Source organism: Glycine max, chromosome 19 (genome assembly GCF_000004515.6).
Source record: "Glycine max cultivar Williams 82 chromosome 19, Glycine_max_v4.0, whole genome shotgun sequence".
Classification (NCBI taxonomy): Eukaryota; Viridiplantae; Streptophyta; class Magnoliopsida; order Fabales; family Fabaceae; genus Glycine; species Glycine max.
Window position 1 is genome coordinate 7,977,469 of NC_038255.2, and position 20,455 is coordinate 7,997,923.

At 35.3% G+C, this 20,455-nt stretch overlaps 1 protein-coding gene and 1 non-coding gene across 2 annotated transcripts; one reads left to right on the forward strand and one right to left on the reverse strand.

Moving 5' to 3' along the window:
* Positions 1–860: 860 nt before the first annotated feature.
* On the forward strand, positions 861–2,654 carry LOC100818205 (uncharacterized). Its single transcript, XM_003553195.5, has one exon. It carries the CDS (start codon positions 1,400–1,402, stop codon positions 2,195–2,197), a length of 798 nt encoding a protein of 265 aa, XP_003553243.1. The 5' UTR covers positions 861–1,399; the 3' UTR covers positions 2,198–2,654.
* Positions 2,655–8,781: 6,127 nt separating this feature from the next.
* On the reverse strand, positions 8,782–8,900 carry LOC113000645 (U5 spliceosomal RNA). Its single transcript, XR_003265970.1, has one exon. It is a non-coding gene; the product is annotated as a U5 spliceosomal RNA (small nuclear RNA).
* Positions 8,901–20,455: the final 11,555 nt, after the last annotated feature.

Sequence of the window (20,455 nt, forward strand, 5' to 3'; positions counted from 1 at the left end):
AATTTATTACATTAGTGCATCATTAAATTATTTGAGAATTTTTAATTAGGTATGTAAACTAAAAAAAATATAATTTAATCGTTGATTTTAGGCAATTTTTATAATTGGATCACTTGAGTTATTCATCTATCCTAGACTTATTTTTTCGATAGTTTCACGTCCGGATAAATTAATTATAAGAATTCAATTATAAAAATGGTTGAAAATGAATTATTCAAATATAGTTTTTTTTTTTAATTTAAGGACTTATTAAAAGAAATTAAAAAGTTCTGAGAAATACTGATATATTGAACCTCAATTTTTATAAATACAACATTTTTTAGAGTTATTACATTATTATTTATAAAAAAAAAAGTTATATAAGAGTATATAAAGTTTTACACACTCATTCAATCACAATGTATATGTATAATATGTTTTTTAACTTTTAAAATAATTATTTTAATGCAATTCAAAAAATAATTTATAATTGGATAGTGTATATTCATTCAGAAAAAAAAAGATTATGCACTAATATTATAAACAAAATTATACAATTATTTAATCATAAATTTTTATACATGATAATTTTTTTACTTTAAAAATAATTATCATAAAATAATTTTAAATAGTAATTTATAATTAAATGATAAGATAAAACGATTTTATTTTACATGTGAGTACATTAATATTAAACTCATTCATTAAACTCTTATTTATATAATATTCGGTATTATATTTTTTTATATTATTCTATTTCTTTAATCATTATCTATTATTTTATCTAATACTTCTCTCTCCTTTATTGTTTTTTTGTCTTTAATAATTTTTTATATATAAAAAATGTACAAACATAATTTCTCGTTTTTTTTCTTCTTCTAAAGGTTCTTAACCACCGGCTCTGGCTGTGCTGAATTGAATCAGTCTATGGTTTTCATCTCTCTGCCACCCTCTCCAACAAAACCAACCTTTGAATCTTTCTTCATCAAACCACTCATCATCATTTCCATTTCCAAAATCCCAATCTTTGAACCCCAAATGCCACATTATTCTTTGTCTCATCATATCCCTTTTCTCTTGCGCCATTGGACCATTGAAAATCAAAAACCTTGCAAACTTTGATTTCATTACATACATATTTGATCACAATTCAAACCTTCTTACCGCCATCCTTTTTTTCTTTTTTGAAAACCAAGACTTGTTATATTGCAGTCTTTGGTTGGTATTGATTATTGATTAATCTAAATTGACTTCAATATTTTGCTACCAACTTTTTGAACCTTTTTAATCCAAAAACACATACCCTATGTGGTGAACTTCCCAATTTTTTAGAATCCTGTTGTGAGTGGTTTTTTTTTTAACTTTTAATTATTTGCTCTAGTTTTTATTATCACAAAAGGGTTGAATTGAATTGAATGAAATGGTTGTTGAGATTTGCTCAGAAAATTGTGGGGTGTCAATGAGTCCAAGGATTTCATTCTCTCATGACTTCTCCCAATCAGATGTCATCCCAGTTGAGAAGCACCCTTTGAGATCAAACTCATCTGGCTTGAACTCAAGCATTGATTTTGATTTCTGTGTTCATGAAAGCTTAGAGCTTGAGTCCTCTTCAGCAGATGAGCTTTTCTCACATGGGGTTCTCCTTCCCACACAAATCAAGAACAATAACATCAACAACAATGCTATTTTGAAGCCAAAAAGCCAACTAGCACCGCCACCACCTCAACCTCAACCTCAATTACCACCTCCCCCAAAAGCTATTTGTGACAATGCTTCTTCCACCACCAGAAAAAGCTCAAAGAAAGAGAGTCACAAAGTTGGCAAGGAGTTGAATGATGAAGTGGATGAGAAGCAAAGTTCCAAGTCATTTTGGAGGTTCAAGAGAAGTAGTAGTTGTGGAAGTGGATATGGGAGTAGCTTGTGTCCTTTGCCACTTTTATCTAGAAGCAACTCAACTGGGTCTTCACCAAGTGTTAAAAGGATACCACTTTCAAAAGAGGTTAAGCAAAATTCTCAGAAACGTTCTTCTTCCAGCACAAGGTTTTCTCAGTCTCACCACTTGGCTTCACACAATCATCAAAAGCCTCCATTAAAGAGGAGTCATGGGTCTTATGCTAATAATGGTGTTAGAGTTAGTCCTGTTCTCAATGTTCCTTCTGCAAACCTTTTTGGTTTAGGCTCAATCTTCTCCAACAATAGAGATAAGAGCAAGAAGTAATTTTACTCTAAAGAAAGCAAAAAAAATGTTCAATTCTAATTTACAGTTTTACTAATTTGCAAATGAGAGGGGTCTACCTTTTTATGTGTACTTCCCAGGTTTACCATCATGTGATTAGGAAAATTTGGTGTAGAGTTTTGAAAAGGTAAATGAAATGGTTTGCATCAAGAAGACAAAGTGATAAAGAAAAGATGTGTGTGTGTGTGTGAGAATGGGATGGACAAGCAATGATGTAATGCAGGCACATGATTTGGGGGCACAAAATGTCAGGAAAATGTTGCTTTCATGCCTGTCCCTTCCTAGTGTTTAATTTCTCTCTCTTCTTTTGTTCTTTGGTCACACGAAGTGTAGATACATTGATTTAACTTTGTGTCCCTCTCTTACTTTTTTCTTCTTCTATTTCTTCTGGTTTTCTCCACTTCTGTATGAATCTAAGATTAAATGAAAAAAGTTGTTGGTGCAGTTATAACTTGTAAGGATTATCTTCTGCTTTTGGTTGTTATTGTCCTGTATGGATTCATTTTTTTCATACAATGGTGACAATCAGAATTGAATTTATGATCTTATAAAAATCTACCACGCAATCCCTACTATTAGGCCGAATCCAGTGAATTATCCTGTATGGATTGATTAGTAACAATAAAAATGTTTTCAGAAATAAATATTTGAAGTCTAACAAACATAGAGAGCCAATTGAACATTAATATTAAAAAGCACATTAGATCATTGTTTTAAATACATTAATGGAATGAAGGGTGTTCTTTTTTGTTGATTTGTTTTGCCCCCTCTTTGCATAGTGGTTGCTGTTTGTTCTGGTGATCAACTTGAAGGTGACATGACTATGATTATGATCAGTGGCCCCTGGCATTTCCAGAGCCATCTCCTTCTCTTCAATGTTTGCCAACCAGGTACTGTGTCTGAAATGATTGATTTTTGACTACCTCTTTTTGGTTGCATTTTTTGCCACTTTGCAAATTAATCAATGATAAAGTCAGGGACTAGTGGTGAAAATTAAAGTTGAAATTGATGTCTCAAGGTCTCTGAAAAGATAAGCGAGTATGGACATGATCTTAGCCTCTTAGGTGAACTTCAAATATTGAAAAGCTTTCCAACTTTAGTTTATAATATTTGTGTATCTAACACAATTTTTTATTTGATGAGTCTTGTTTTGGTTTACATTATTCTTAGTGTTGGTAATGCTCGTGGCATGTGCATAGTTATTAACGAATGATTAACAAGAAAAAAAAAATACATTTTTTTATATTAAAAGATGAATAGTTGAAATTATCATAAGACAGATGCATGCATAATAAATTATGATGTTAAAATTTCAACCACCACAACTAGCACTTCATGTTTTACTTTCTAAAAGTGCACCTAGTAACTTAAAAGAAACTACAGGAAATTGTTTAGCTTTGGGGCTAGCTACCAAGTGAATTGGACCATAACCATCACAATTAGCACTAGTACTGTCGCAAGTAGTTTTCAACTTTATTCAAAAGCCAATCTATAAGGTTTCAATCTCTAGTTCCCATAGAAATAAGGGGATACACATCAATCTAAGTTGTTAGAAAACGAAATTACATCTTGGTAAACGAAGAAGACTATAAAGAAACCTCTCTTTTCGGTTCTAAAGGATGTAACACCAAGATAAAAACAAGGCAATTCAAATGAACGTGTGAAAAATATGACTTTGGCTAGGTAAATTAATATGGAATCGCAACATTACTAATAGTACCCAGAAAATTACTAATAGAAAAAGTTGTGTTATTATTGTATTCCTATACTTCCATTTTAAATATTCATAGAATAGAGGAATTGGACTGTTAATTCCAAACTTGTGAATGATATTGAAGGAGTTATAATATTGATTTGGTGGTTGAAGAAAGTAATCGTAAGTTGGAATTTCTCTTATTATTGACCGATAAAAGTAAATAAAAATATGAATGATGTTGCTTGAGTTTCCATGTTAATGCATGCTCATCCAACAAGATGCATTGAAATTTCATTGGTTGCAAAATGGAATGAAACTTTAAGTCAAAGATACTAGTTCGTCAAAATTGCCCACTGTGAATACTAGCTAGCTCCGTGGACAATCTCAATTTTTTATGCAATGAGCCCATCCTCTCTTCGCAATTTTTATTTTTTGTTTTAAAAATATTGAAAATAATTACCAATATAAAATGTTACTAATTTTAAAAGATGACTGTACCATAGAAGGAAACTGGCTATTCGCTAGTGTTGTTAGCCACACAGACACAATATCTATATATATAAGAGGACCACTAGCTAGTAAGAATTAAAATTAACTAATTTTAGCCACACAAATGCAACTATTATACATAAATGGTTGAGATTAATTTTATTGATGGAAAATATTTTCAGTTCGTACTTTCCCTATAGGTTATATACATACATGTACATAACGAGAGATCAAATTTGTTGTGCTTGAAAAATTATGAGTCTATCATAGTTGTGATAAAACAAGAACATGGTTTGTTTACATATTTATATATGGATAAAGTTTTAGCAATTGAGTCAATATTTTTACATGATCAGCTATTAGCTGACTCAGCACTTTCAAAAATTTGCTTGACGGGGTCACCTGCGTATTGTAGTTCAAAGGTTTTACTGTTTTTTTTAAACCAAAAATAAAAAAAATACTGTAATTAATTTTCTATATATTGCACTCTTATTAAAATATTCGATAATTTTCATTCGACACTTATTAAATGATATGGATTTTACTAGGATTATTGAGTCCTCGGTCAAAAAAAAAAAGGTCAATTGAGTCCCGTTTCTTGTTTTACAAATATCACATAAATTATTAAAGAAAGTGTTATTAACATTATTTTTTTATTGTTTTAGACTTTTAGTCATACATTTCTTTCATCATAAGTATTGTTTTTAAATTAATTTCAATCAAGACTATATTATTTTCTGAAAAACCAATTTGATACATTTAATTAGTTCGTTCATATATGTTATCAGAAAAAACAAAATGCAAATGGAAGAAGAAAATAAAAGAATCAAATGGAAGTTTAAAGGGTGATTGCTAATTTTATACTTGTACTTTGAGTTACACATTATTTTGTTGTAATTACAAATACTTTATTTTGTTTATACTCTGTTTTTTCTTCCAATTTTTTCACCTCTCTTCTATTTTTCTCCAATATTCTAAAAAACATAATCTAAAATTCATCATCACAATTTGATCCCTAAGTTTGGTCCCAATTTGATCCCTTAGTTTATTAAAAATGCTCTATTAGATTTCTTAGTTTTTTTAGTATATAATTAGGTCTTTTATTTTTAAATTTTATCCAACTAAGGGATCTAATTGAATGCTTTAAATAAACTAATATTAAGCCTTCTATTTTCTTCCCCTCTATCCAAACCACACATGGTTGAAAGTGAAACTCTGTGGTCCTCGTTCTTCAACTAGAGAGGCCTTTTTACACGCTATATTAAATAACAGTCGAAGCTATAAGTCAATAGTGTCATACCAAGATATGAATCATCCAAGATTCCAAGTCAAATGTCAAAAGAAAGGAAAATTAATTTAAGGAATACACCGAATACGTATTCATAGTCAAATAATGTCCCCACTTTCTTCCCAAAGTATTAATTATTTACCAGTGAACAAGTTAACGATATACTAGCTAGTTTTTTTTTTTTTTTTTTGAAAAAATAGAAAAGAGTAAATTAAATTATATTTGCTTCTTTCTCGAAATTATACATAATTTTTATGCTTTATGTTATCATGTTAATGGAATGAAATATTCCCTAGATTTATCAATGATTAATCTCCATAAAAAAAATTGATGTATCATCTTTTAGTGAAATTTTTTCTTCTAATTATATTTTTTTTCATTTATAATATTTTGAATTCGACACCTTATTTATAATATTTTTGCTTTATTAACATTTATAGTAGTCTTTCTTGGTACACCGTATAACTTTTTTAAACAATAAGAATTTTTTTACAGAACAATAAAGGAATTAATATAATATATAAATTTTAAATATAAGTATAAGATTATTTAAATAATTAAGGAGTTAATGTAATTAATAAGAAGTGGTCAGTTAATTATTTTTTAAATAATTAAGTGAGTTAATATAAGAGTAGAAAAATGAGAAATATCAAAGAAGAAAAATTGACAAAACCATGAGATTTTAGTAGATTTTTTTAAAAAAAATTATAAAAATAAAAAGGAAATTAATCATGATAATTTTTTTTAATCATGTTATTGATACCAAGTTGTTTCCGTAAAAAAAGTGATAAATCTTTATCAGGAACTTTAAGCCATATAAAATAAATATTTTTTTCCTAATATAATTTATTTCATACTCAAAAGATGAATCATAATTCAAATTATAAATCATTTTGTTAAGGAATATAAGATCATTTATTTAAATCATTATCACTGATTAAACATATGGTAGTTGAAGCAGGCTGATTTTGCTTGCCAATACCTCCAATCTTTTATTATGATAGTAGTAGCATATATGTGATGTCATGGACGTTAATATTGTAGTAGAATTATTGGTCAACCACGTGGGTTCTCTGGTATGTCTATGTACTTTATATGGTGCGATAGGGATTTGGAGGGAAAACTCTTCCAATTGGGGGCACCTTGACCTTAGAAACAAACACAAACAAACGCGTAGGACATGGATGGCCAACCCTGCAACCTATCAAAATCCAATTTCTTGAACAAAACAGCCCACTGGTTTGTTTAACCTGCTCGATCTATGAGCATGAGTTGTTTTTGGTTTGTGCATGTGCCAAGTGCCAAAACATGAGACACATGTTCATATATTTTAATGTTTGCCCTGCCTTTCTAATCTGGTTTTATGGATCTACTTAATGAAGAATTAAAGTACTTGAGAAAAATCTTGAAAGAAAAAAATACTTGAGAAAAATCTAATGAGTACAGTTTAGTACACAACACATATATACGTTCAGTTTGTGGGAGGAAAAATCTAAATTGATCAATCTCATGCGAAATATACATTCAAGAAGGGATGGGAAATTTTAAGTGTCACTAAATTCAGATAGAGAATTAATCTCATCATAACTGATTCAAAAGACTGAAAATTTGTATGAGATTGAAATTTTTTCTGAGATCCAATCATTGGGTCGTCAAGAACTGATGGTTAAAAAACAAATACTTGCCAAAAAAGTAGTGAAATATTTCAACCACTTTTTTTTACCTATTTAGTAGTTTTTTTAATCTCACCTATTTAATAGTTATTATATATACATATATTCATTCTATTACGAAATTTTCCGTTTTTTTTTAACTAATATGAAGATACTTATTAACATCACTTTATGTTAGCTTTTTTTATCACCGTCGAAGAAAATTTATGTGTATTCATTTAATTTAAAATGTGACATTATAGACTAAAAAGTTATTGTATTTTATCAAAATAAATAATTTCATTATAAAAAAATAAATTATTTGTATGCTTTAAATACAAATATAAGATTTTGCATATTTTGAACCCCATTAGGCTCACTTCGACCCATATAAGTAAATAAACATGTTGACCAAATGTTTATTAAACCCAATTATCCACCATTTGACCATAGCCCAATATCTCTTGCAACTCCGAAACTTCTTGATACTACACCCAGTTCATTCAAATGTGAGATACTAAATGATTACAAAAAGATGGTTGGTAAAATTTGTATTGTAGATCTTACCATCTTTCGCCACTCATAAATTTTGTACAATTCTTAAAAATTGATGTAACACATGAGATCTACAAATAATTGTTTAAGATCCAAGGATTAACATCTTTATTGTGGACGCCTAATAGTCAATCAAGAATTTAGTTAATGAATTTCTTTACATACGCTATCATGCGGGAAAACACTACTCTACCTCAATAAAGGCCTTTTATGAAAGCTTAATAAGCAAAAGATACATATATTCTAATTCTACATTCTTAATCGTTTCATGTATATATGAAGTGCATGTTTGGTTTAGCTTTTGACATTTTTGGATCCACGTGACATGAAAATGAGCATCCATGTTCCCGTAAGTGAAAAAATTCTAGATTTTACCACGAATATTTTTCAACTCGAGGTGGTGCTCAACAATGCCAATATATGATTTCGGATGTGACTTTTTTTATAAAAAAAAAAAAAAAAAACAAAGGGCTGTTGCAGCAAGTGAAGGTCGTTTATAACTCACTCCACTTTCACTTGTATTATATCTAATTGTTACGTTAATCTTTTGGTGCATATATATCATTTTATCTTCTGGTCATTTTAGAGATAGAAAATACTTTTACTTAGAATATTAATTGTGATATTTATTTTATAACTGCGTTGTGACGACCTATGAATATCTATTGTGATTTACGGCTTAATTTACCTCCTTTAAATAAAAAAGCTCATAATATTAAAACCACAAATAAGATTATTCCGCTTTTTTTTACTGACCAAATAATATTAGAGTATCAAAATAAATAACCCACGCCAAGTGGTAAAACTATGCTCGAGATTTGTTAACATTTGCAAATTATAAAAAACCATGGTTTAAAAAAGTTGACATAATTTAGACTAAGATTGTAGGTCCTCTTTCGAAGACCCTTTCATAAAAAATTGGCGTATGCCGCTTAGAGTGACAAACACACGGTATTCTTTAGTAAAAGGCGAAAGAATAGTTCGCTCTGTGCTTATCACACGGCTCCGTGCTTAAAACTAAATGCAGCTCTTCCATTTTATAGCATAAGCAGTTCACTTCTATTTGGTATATTACTCAATGTGGGCTTTGCTCAAGAAATAGACACTCGATCATACCCATATACAATACTTCATTTTCTATCAACTGTGCGCTAATAATGCTATACACAGAAAGCATGTCTTTTCTCTAAAGGTACCAACTTATTGTTGATGAATTGGGAGCATTCTTTGTAGTTTTGGGGGTCATAAAATATGAAAAGATTGTATGAGCTTAAAATGTCTTTATCTCCTTCTAATATTGTAGTGGAGAAAAAAGAAGATAAAAAACAGAATTACAAATTGCTTGGTAGTGTCCTGTTTACGCTGGGATTTGGTAAACAATCGGTAGTCTAAGTTAATTGCTTGCGAGATCAACTAGTGAATCTCAGGAGCATGTCATTTGTGTTTTTGTGTTTAAATGTAAAGCTTTGAATGTTCATCATTGCAACAAACATTTACTGGTTTGAGACTTACAGGAAGTAAAATTGTTTGACAGGATCGAAATGCTGGAAGTAAATTGACAAGGGAAAGGTAAATTGCAGAATTAAAAGGCTCAACGAGTTCATTCGATCGAATGAACCATTTAAAAAACAGAAATTATAAAGTGAAGCGGAAATTGCATTGCATTCGAAATGTAAAGTTTGCAGAAACTTAAAATGGTTCACAATCATACATTTTCCTTGCGTACTCGTTTCTCTCTGCGCTGGGTACTTTGAGTATATAAGGATTTTGTAGAAATGATTTGCGACCTCGAAATCTGACTAAAAAACTGCTATATATAGACATTCGAAAATAAACTGCCCTAACGGTCGAACATTATCCTAATGCCAAGTGTCCTGCTACGTACACCTTACATGCACATAACTGCTCCTTAGAACGGTTATCCACATTGCTCGAAGTCGAACTGATTTTTGTGAAGTTTTGTCAGAAATTGTGCTAAGTCCAGAAATCTTGCTGCCTTGACTTCGACTCGACCATACACCAGTTCGAATCGCCCAATGGTTCGAAGCCCTCTTTCTTGTCTTAGCCTTATACTTCATAAATACTTCTTTGATCCCGTGAATCCCTTTCAATAAACTCTTCTTTCTTTTCGATTCGAACAGGATCTGACAAGACTCTTGCTCTTTAATACGCTTCGAAATTCAAGACGACATCTAATGCGTATTTAGAGCATATTTTAGCTCATCAAAAATATGGGCTAACAAATTGCCCCCAAAAAATGTCTGCTTCGATTCGAGATCGAAGGAAGATGAGAAGTTGACATTTTTTCTCTTCTTCTACCAGTTTTCCTGAAACGGCGTCATGATCGCACGTTCACTGTGTAACCGTCGCCTCGATCTCCCACTACCCATCATTAATTCCACTTTTCTAGGCAAAGTGGGACACGTGTCATGCTGGGGAATCGGAAGGGAAATCTGATGTGATTGATTTTTGACCATTGATTCTTATTATATTGTTTTTCCCCTTTTAAAAGTGAAATCCCATAAATAGCGCCAGAAACCCCAGACAAAACCCCTTCAGCTTCTTTGCTTCCGAAACCCTTCTTCTTCTTCGCTTCTGAAACCTTTCTTCTTCTAATTCGTATCCATTATCTCCGGCGAAGCTTTCTTATTTTCAGATAACAACTTGCTACTCCTTTCATCATCAACCTCACCGTATCTCTGAGCTTTGCCATTGTTCTCCGTGAGTCCAAGCTTTTACTCACTGATTCTATCAGTTACCAAACCCTTCACGAGAAAATCATCCCCTTTCAGATTTCTTACAATGTCGCAAGGACAAGCAGTTCCGTTTGCTGGGAAGTGGCACCATTTTACAGTCAGGACTGATGGAGAAAAGGTGGTTCCAGAACCACATGGTGACGCCGAACAAACAGAAACCTGGGAATCAGAGGTGATGATCCCTTTCGCAGTGGAAAGAACAGTTTACGCTTTCGGTGGACCCCTGCCAGACCAAGAATCACTTTCGAGTACAATGAACAAGGTATTTCCCTGCTACCCAACTTGCGAACCTAGGATTTTTGATAGTGAGCCTTACAACTTTAATTGTTTAAGCAAACCCCACAAACTCTTTCGATCCGCCCCGTCAATAGCCCATAGGGATTACCTACCTTGGCTTGATCGAGTCGAACAAGCGTATGAGGATTTCTGGAAGACATATGGCATCTTTGATTTGATACAATTCTCTCGATCTGGTCCTGAATATCGACCAGAAATGCTGATAGCAGCTATGCACTTTTTCGAGTCTTCTACCAACACCTTTCAATTTAAATGTGGTATGATGACCCCTACTCTCTTAGATGTAGCCGCCCTCACAGGCCTTAGGCCTAGCGGAGAAACTTATGACCCCACTAATTCTAGTGACAATATCAAGCTAGTATATAAGGAGAATACCTTTTCCAAATATATAGCTGAACACAAAGGACCCGTCGAAGAGGAGGTTTCTGATGAAGAGCACGTAGCCTTCTTAACCCTGTGGCTATCCCACTATGTCTTCTGCACGAAATCCTTGCAAGTAGCCAAAAGATTTATTCCAATGGCATTACAAATTCATGAAGGTCAGAAATTTGGATTTGGACGCCTCTTGTTAGCAGTGCTATACGAATCGCTTGGTGAGGCATGCGATGATCTGAAGAAATCGAAGGATGGGTCTTCCTTCTTAGTGTCCGGGCCTATGTGGCTTCTCCAATTGTGGCTTAATGCCACTTTCGAACAAGAAATGGGATTAATAATCCCACAAGATTATGCTGAAGAAGTTGCGAATCGCTCGATCGAAGGCCAGAGAGCACTTCGATTAACACCCAAGACCTTAGATCAAAACCCACGAAAGCTGTTCCTAAAGTACATGAGGATTTTTCTGAGCTTTGACAAGTTTCTTCCCCAACATGCTCCATTCATTAGTCGAGAGGTTGGCCCGGCCTGGTTCACTGACTATTTTCCTGCTGTCGATCCGGACAATGAAGAAGAAGTGAACGAAATATGGTCATTTTACTTGAATCCACAGATCCTGTCTTGTCGTACAGGTGTTCAATCGAACTATTTAGGCCTGGTTGGATACCAGCCTAATTTGGTTTCAAGACAATTTGGCCTCTCGCAAATCCGTCCTAAAAGCTTGTTCGAAGATCCTCGAGACGTTATAAGAGGGGCCAATCTTTCGGAAAAGACTTTCAAGAAGTTTTTGAAGATTTCTCTTGATGAAAACTATAACCTGCATCCTTTTGAGTTCAACCATTCCCACTTTTGCACCATGGGGTTTGTTACCTGGTGGGAGAAATATTATTCGACCCGTTCAGTTGGAGACACTACTATCATGATCTCCAGACTTGAGAGTGGTTTTACACAACCAACGGTCGAGAATATCCGCTCAAACCTTCAAGCTCGAGGTATTAAATTACTTTTGACTTTCTAAATTGATATGTATTTTTGCCTTTTCTAATATTCTTATTTTCAGGCAAAACAATCATGACGAAGAAAAGTGCTGAAACGTCTCGAGCTGATGTGAGACCCAAGAAACCCACTGGGGTGAAGATCCAAGAAGGGAAACAAGAAGAGAAGGTAACTCTTCTGAACTTATCTTTTACTCTTAACGTCTTGCCTCATATTTCTTTATTTTTTCAGAGTCAAAAGAAATATGATAGCATTGATACTACCACGACTTCAAAACGCTCGAAGCATGCGGTCGTCGAATTAGACGAAGAGAAAGATGCAAGTTTTATTTCTAATGTCAATATTATAGCTTTCTTTCAAGTCTATATTCTGACAATTCTTTACCCTCGTAATGCAGGAAGAAGAGGAAAGACCTCTTATAAGAAAAAGAAAGTTACCTGCGACTTCGACCAAGTCTGCTGAACAAACAGAGGCAGGCAATTCCCAGGCTCAAATGCCTAAGAAGAAAAAGAAAGTGAAGCAGGTCGAGCCTGAACCTTCTGTGGCTGTTGAGGGTGGTGAGCCAATCAAGAAGAAAAAGAAAAAGACCAAGCCTTCAAAAGAACAAGGTGACAATCAACCTGTTGACGTCCAACCACCTTCGACCGATATTGACGGCACTGAAGTAGAGGCTACTCCTTCTGTTGCTGAGATGGGCAACCCTGTCGATCAACCGGACTCACCACCAGAACAACCTGCCGTCGAGGTATCATCCTCTTAATGTGTTTTAAATCATAGCTTATACGAAACTATTTGTTAACCTTTTTCCATGATAATTCGAATCAGGTACAACAAAATGTTTCTGTAGAAGAAATACCCTCACATGCTCGAACATCTCCCGCTCCTGAGACGGATGCAGTGAATGTTGAGGAACAGGGTGAAGGTCAAGGCATTGGATCCAGCAGTCCTCATGGATCGAGTCAGAAAAGTTCATCTGAAGAAAACTTTTCCGATGAAGAGGCCATAGAAGAGGCTGAAGCTGGAGGTTCGGACATTTACCCGGCGTCTTCGACATCTAAGCTTTCCGCTAGCATAGGGATCGCAGAAGATACATTCATTCAAATGCAAGACGAAGACCCTGCTGCAGCCCTTCGACTCCTGCTGAACACAAGTCAAGCCAACACCTCAAGTGAAAAGATTCCTGGTGCTTCGTCCTCATCTGATGCCGAAATAAACTCCTCAGTACGCCAAGATTGCCTGCTCTTGAAGTTATCAATGGAATACGCACGGGAAGACGTACTTAAATCCATTGAAGAGAACCCCTCTGCTGCTTTTGGGCACCTGAACTTTTTGAAGAAATTGCACAACCCCCTTACCTCTGATGAGATTCTAGGCAAAGTTATCCAAATCGAGTCCATTATCGATCAATTTGCAAGTACTGTGCAGAAAAAACGCGAAAATGACGCCAGACTAGATGCCCAGAAACAGGCACATATCCTTCTGCTCGAGAAAGCCCGAGCTGCTCAACATGAAGTCGAACGTCTCACCAAAGAGGCGAAAGAAGGATCTTCTGAGATCAAAGCCTGTGATGATAACATTTCCTCCTGGGAGGCAACTATTACGAATTTGCTGTCTCAGGTCGATGATCTAAGGCAGAAAATTGTAACAGAGCAGGCCAAACGCAAGGAACTCCAGGAGAAGGCCGCTAACTCGATTCAGAAACTGGTTGCTGAAAAAGGGAGGGAAGGCCTGAAGGCCTTTAGCGCATCTCAAGCTGTAGCAGATGAGGCGAGAGTTATGGAGAGTGCTGACCAGGTCTTAACTAAAGAGATGGCCACCTTGAAGAAACTATATGAGGACTTGGTCATGCATTAGTAGAACTTATAATTTCTTTATTTCGAATTCTGTATTTCGATTCTACTTTTCGATGTAATATTGACACATGCCCTTTCGTGGCAATTTACTGTTATCGCCATTTTTATGTTTCCCGTATTTCTCTTATTCTATGCTTATTTTAACTTCGAGCAGTGTTGGTTTATATTTTTTCAAATACTTACCATTTATGCTCAAAGTACGTTTCTGAGGGGTTAGCTCCTCTAACTCATAAGCACCATTCGAATAGATCTGAATTATTTTAAACGGTCCTTCCCAATTTGGGGACCATTTGCCCAAGACTCGATCCTTACTATCTATGGGCAGGATAACCTTCCAAACTAAATCTCCAATATTAAAAGTTTTTGACTTTACTTTCTTATTATAAGCTTTAGCAACTCTTTCTTTTTGTTTAGTCAAAACTTCTAATGCTCTTAATCTCTCCTCATCTAAATCAACCAACTCATCTGACATCATTTTCCAATAATGGTCGATTGGAATGTCCATTTGTTTTTGTACCCTGGCTGATTGCAAATGTATTTCGACCGGAAGTACAGCATCATGCCCATAAGTCAGTCGAAATGGGGTAGTATTAGTTGATTCCTTAGGAGAATTTCTACATGCCCATAGAACTTGATCTAACGTTTTATTCCAATTTCTTGGCTTTTGGGCAATGTGTTTTTTAATCAAGTTAATTACAATCTTATTGGCTGCTTCGACCTGACCATTTGCTTGCGCGTAATATGGTGTTGAGGTTAATAATCGAAAGCCAGTTTCTTTGGCAAATTCTTGCATTTTTCGTCCAGTAAAAACTGAACCTTGATCAGTGGTAATTGTTTCAGGAATACCATACCTATAAATAATATGATTTTGAATGAAACTAATTACTGCTTCCTGATCAACATTTGGCAAAGGGACTGCTTCGATCCATTTTGTAAAATAATCGATACCAACTATAATATAACGCTGGTTCTTAGAAGAAGCAGGCTTGATTTCACCAATTAGGTCCAAAGCCCATCCTCTGAAAGGCCAAGGTTTGATTATGGAGTGTAACTCACTAGCAGGTACATGCTGTATCCCTGCATGCTTTTGGCATTCCTGACAGCCTTTAGCAAATTCTATGCAGTCTTTTAATATCGAAGGCCAATACAAACCTTGTCGAAATAGAAGCCATTTCATTTTATGACCTGCTTGATGCGAACCACAGGCCCCACTGTGAACATGGGAAACTGCCAAGTATGCTTCTGATTCACTTAGACATTTTAGCAACACTCCTTCTGCAGTCTTTTTAAACAAATCATTTCCCACAATCACGTAATTTAAAGCCCTATATTTAATCTTTCGAGCCACATTACCTATTGGATTTTCCAAATATTCAACAATGGACTTTCTCCAATCATTATCTAACATATTGTCAATGGCCAAAATTTGAATTTTTCCCTGGAGATCATCCATGCTTTCATCTTCATTATTTTGTGGTGTACTTGCCCCCACAAGTTTTGGCATTGGCAATTTAGTGCTTAATGGCTCTGGTAACACCAGTTTATCTTTTATTTCGATCAACTGAGTTAACTTTTCCTTCGACATTTTGTACCCTGAAGCTATTTGGGCTAAATCATTTGCTTCTTGGTTTTCTTGTCGAGGTATATGCTCAATGTTAATGTAATCGAAATGATTCAGAAGAGAACTTGCTATCACAAAATATTTTGCTAAGTGTTTATTAACACATTTGTATTCTTGTGTTAATTGCCTCAACACTAATTCTGAATCACCTCTTATGTTAACATTTCTTGCCCCCAGGCTAATTAAAATTTCAAGGCCTGTAATTAGAGCCTCATACTCAGCCTCATTATTAGAACAAAGCCCTTTGATTTTATATTTGAATTTAGTTGGAACTTTATTGGGGGATATTATTAAAACTCCAATTCCAGTTCCATGTTTGTGTTTCGAACCATCGAAATACAAAATCCAAGGCTCTGTATCCACATAGTCTTGCGGCATTTCGATCAATGAGTGATCTACAATAAAATCAGCCACAATTTGACCCTTAACAGATTTCAAAGGCTTGTACGTTAAAGAATATTCTGTTAATGCTAGAGCCTATTTTCCAATTCTACTGTGTAAAATAGGTTTTGACAACATGTGCTTAATAATATCATAATGAGAATACACATAAACATCAACAGGCTTTATATATTGCTTAAGTTTTGCACAAGAGAAATACAGACAAAGACAAAGTTTTTCTATGGCAGTATATCTAGTTTCTGCATCATTTAGTACACGACTAAGATAATAAATTGCATGTTCTATGCCATCATCATCTTCCTGAGCCAACATGCTACCAATGGTCTTGTCAGACGCAGCAATATACAACTTCATAGTCTTGTTTCGACTAGGAGGCATTAACACAGGAGGCTTGATCAGATATTCTTTAATTTCATCGAAAGCCTTTTGATGCTCTTCATTCCATTTGAATGGTTCATCTTTCTTGAGTCGAAGTAATGGCGAAAAAATTTGAGCTTTGCCACTTAGATTCGAAATGAATCGCCTCAAGAAGTTGATTTTTCCTAGCAAAGACTGAAGCTGTTTTTTGGTCGAAGGAGGCTTCGTCTCAAGAATAGCCTTTGTCTTATTTTGATTTATCTCAATGCCTTTTTTATGCACCACAAAACCAAGGAAATCTCCTGCACGCACACAAAAAGCACACTTTAATGGATTCATTTTTAATCCATGTTTCCTCATTCGTTCGAAAGATTGCCTAAGGTAATCCAAATGGCTATCTTCTGAGGAGGATTTGATGATTATATCATCAATATAAACTTGCATAAATGTATCAATAAAATCATGAAACATGGAATTCATGGCCCTTTGATAAGTGGCCCCAGCATTTTTCAACCCAAAGGGCATAACCACCCACTCATAAGTGCCTAAAGCACCTGGGCATCGAAACGCTGTTTTTGACACATCTTTTTCAGCAATAAATATTTGGTTATAACCAGAATAACCATCTAACATGCTTAAAAATTCGAAGCCAGCTGCTGAATCTACCAACATTTCCGCTACTGGCATAGGATATTCATCTTTAGGTGTGGCATTATTTAAATCCCTAAAATCTATGCATACTCTAAGAGTTCCATTCTTTTTAATGACAGGGACTATATTTGCTAACCATTCGACATACCTGGCAGATCTGATGAATTTACACCTCAGCAGCCTTTCGATCTCTTCCTTAATTTTGGACATGATTTCTGGTGCGAATCTTCTTGGTAGTTGTTTTACTGGTCTTTTTCCCTCCTTAATCGGTAATTTCATTTCGACCATTTCTCTGCTTAACCCAGGCATTTCGTGGTAATCCCAAGCAAAACAGTCTTTAAATTCTCTAAGAAGAAGCACCAACTTTTCTTTTAGACTTAAGGTGATATTGGCACTGATATAGGTTGGCCTTTTTATCGAGCCATCTCCAATGTCGATTTCCTCCAAAGGATCTTGAGCCTGCATCTTTGGCACCTCACTTATGGGATTTTTCTCAAAACCCAGCGGCTCATCATCATAAATACAATCCAGTCTTCGATCCTTTGTTTCTTTGTTTTCATGATCTTCGATCTTGGCTTCAACTGCCATATTTTGTTGAGATTCAGCCTCAAAGGCCGTATTTAGTCTATTTTCGGCCATATAAGCCGTAATTCTGGCCCATGCAGTGGCCTCAATCATATTAATCTTCATATATATTCCACCCAGTTGGTGGAATGACTCCATCTTCAGAGGGAACAGCATCAATTTCCTCCCTCTCCCATATAAACCCATAAGTAGGATGGAGTTTGACAGAGTGGATAACATTGTCACTTGATTCGACAACAGCCTCCTTGTCACCACAAGGTGCTATGTTAGCCAACTTTTTGTCAAAGGTTTGTGCAGTAACATTATCGACCTCTGACTTATAGAAGCTTTGATCCGCCTCTATATTTTCAACAATCCCATCCTCCCTCCAGATAATGAGTTTCTGGTGAAGGGTAGATGGCACAGCCCCAACTCCATGAATCCATTCCCTTCCTAATAGCAAGTTAAAATTAGCCTTAGACTGTATTACCAGGAATAGAGTTGGTCGAACTATACTGCCTACAGCAACATCTACTTGAATGGCTCCCAAAGAATAGCCAGTTTTACCTTCATAATTCGAAAGCACAATGTTGTGGGCAGATAGATCAGTGTCATGTTTCCCGATCTTGTGGAGCATAGATCGAGGCATTAAGTTAACAGCCGCTCCTCCATCTATGAGCACTTTGTTGATTCCAACATTCTCAACTTTTGCTCTGATGAAAAGAGGTTTGAGATGACTTTTCATCTGAAAATCTGGCTTTTCGAAATAAGCTAATTGCTCTTCCACACAGCCATTATTCATAACATAGTAACATACTGGCTTTGGGTCAGCCATATCAAAATGATCGAACTCGCTTTCGATCTCAGTAACTTCAGACTGGACATCATATTCAGATGGCAAGATAGATACCACACAAATGACATCAAAGTCTGGTTCAGAATCCAGTAGATCCTCATCCTCCATCTTATCTTCATCCACTGGAGGCAGGAGTCTCTCTTTTATTGGCCTCCTAGATACTTCTTTATACTGGCCCGTTTGCAGATTCTGTTGGGCCAATTTCTTCTGACGCTGGAACCTACGCCATTGGGTCCTCATCATAGGATTCTTTCCTCTGTAATTGTTCCTATAAGAGTACTTATTAGCCTCCTGTGGGCCAATTTGCTTCGTTCCACTCGAACCACCTACTTCCATGGCCCCTTTGTTGAACCTTATGAGTCCCTGGTGCATCCATTTTTCGACCGGAACTGAACCAGGAGGAGCGAAAGTATTCCTTCGACCAGACTTCTGATTAGTGTTCGACTGCACCATAACTCTTTTGCCTTTATCGAAACGTTGGTTCTGCATTGCCCCCTTGTTAACAACTTGGTATTTTTTGAAGCCCTCAGTAGCCTCCCTATCACATACTGCACTGCAGCGAGGACAGAGCATCACACTCTTGCTTTCGAGTTTGCATCTGTTCAAGAAATCAATTAAATCTTCCTCAGCATGAGGATACACAGCCTTCATTTGTTCGTTGTAATCCTCTTCAGATATGCCCTGCACTTGCACCTGAGACAACTCCATTGCTTCGACCATCATTATTTCTTGTGGTTCTGCATAGAGAGTTTCAGCAGCTTTGGATGTTTCAGCATTTGGCTGGGCAACCTTTGGTTTCTCACCAAATTTGAGCCTCCCTTCGTTGAGAGCCTTTTGAACCAAATCCCTGAAAAGAACACAACGTGAGGTTTTGTGGCCAAGGAAATTATGAAATTTACAATAACCCATTTTCTTCTGTTGTTCAATTGGGGGTACTTTCAAGCCCTTTGGAACAACAATTTGGTCATCTGTGACTAATAAATCAAATATTTCATCACATTTAGTTATGTCAAATGTATAAGTTTTAGACACAAATTTATCATTTTTAGGTTCAACAGGGTTTTTTCCATTGGAAGGTCTAAGAAGTTTACAAACATAAGGAGGTCCAGGTTTTAATTCTGCTAAATCAACCTCATTGTCTTCGATATCTTCATAAATAATATCGAACTCCTGGTCACTGTCATTGGTTTCGACATATGCAACCTTTTCCTTCTTGTGGAACTTAGAATTTCTAGCCTTTTCAGCCTTCAATCGTTCGAGTTGTCGAACTCTATCAGCCAATTGAGCCATATCCCTTAAATACTGGGTATCTAATTTCTTTCTAATCGAATAGTCTAGGCCACCAGCAGCCATTTCGACTAATTCATGTTCAGGGACTTGGGTGAAACACCTTGCCTTTAAGAGTCTGAATCTGTTCAAATAATCATCAATTGATTCAGGTGCCTTGCGTCGAACGCTGGCTAACTCTTTAAGGCTTATCTTAGACTGTCCCATATAAAATTGCTCATGGAAAATCCTCTCCAATTGGTTCCAATTATGTATGGAATGAGGAGAAAGGGTTGTAAACCATGTAAAAGCATTTTTAGTTAAGGAATTAGGGAAAAATTTCATTCTTAAATTTTCATTATTAGCCAAGTCCCCTGCCTCGACCAAATATCTAGCAATGTGTTCGACAGTGGACTCATTCGTCTCTCCCGCAAACTTAGTAAACTTAGGGATTTTCACACCCCTTGGTAATTCTGTCTGTAACACATATTCAGATAATGGGGACACAAAATTGGGCCTGTGTAAGCCCAAGTTCAAACCATTTTGTACTAGAATTGTTTCGACCATTT

What these genes read in the sequence shown, in the direction of transcription:
- LOC100818205 (XM_003553195.5), top strand. Translation starts at nt 1,400, where the DNA reads ATGGTTGTTGAGATTTGCTCAGAAAATTGTGGGGTGTCAATGAGTCCA.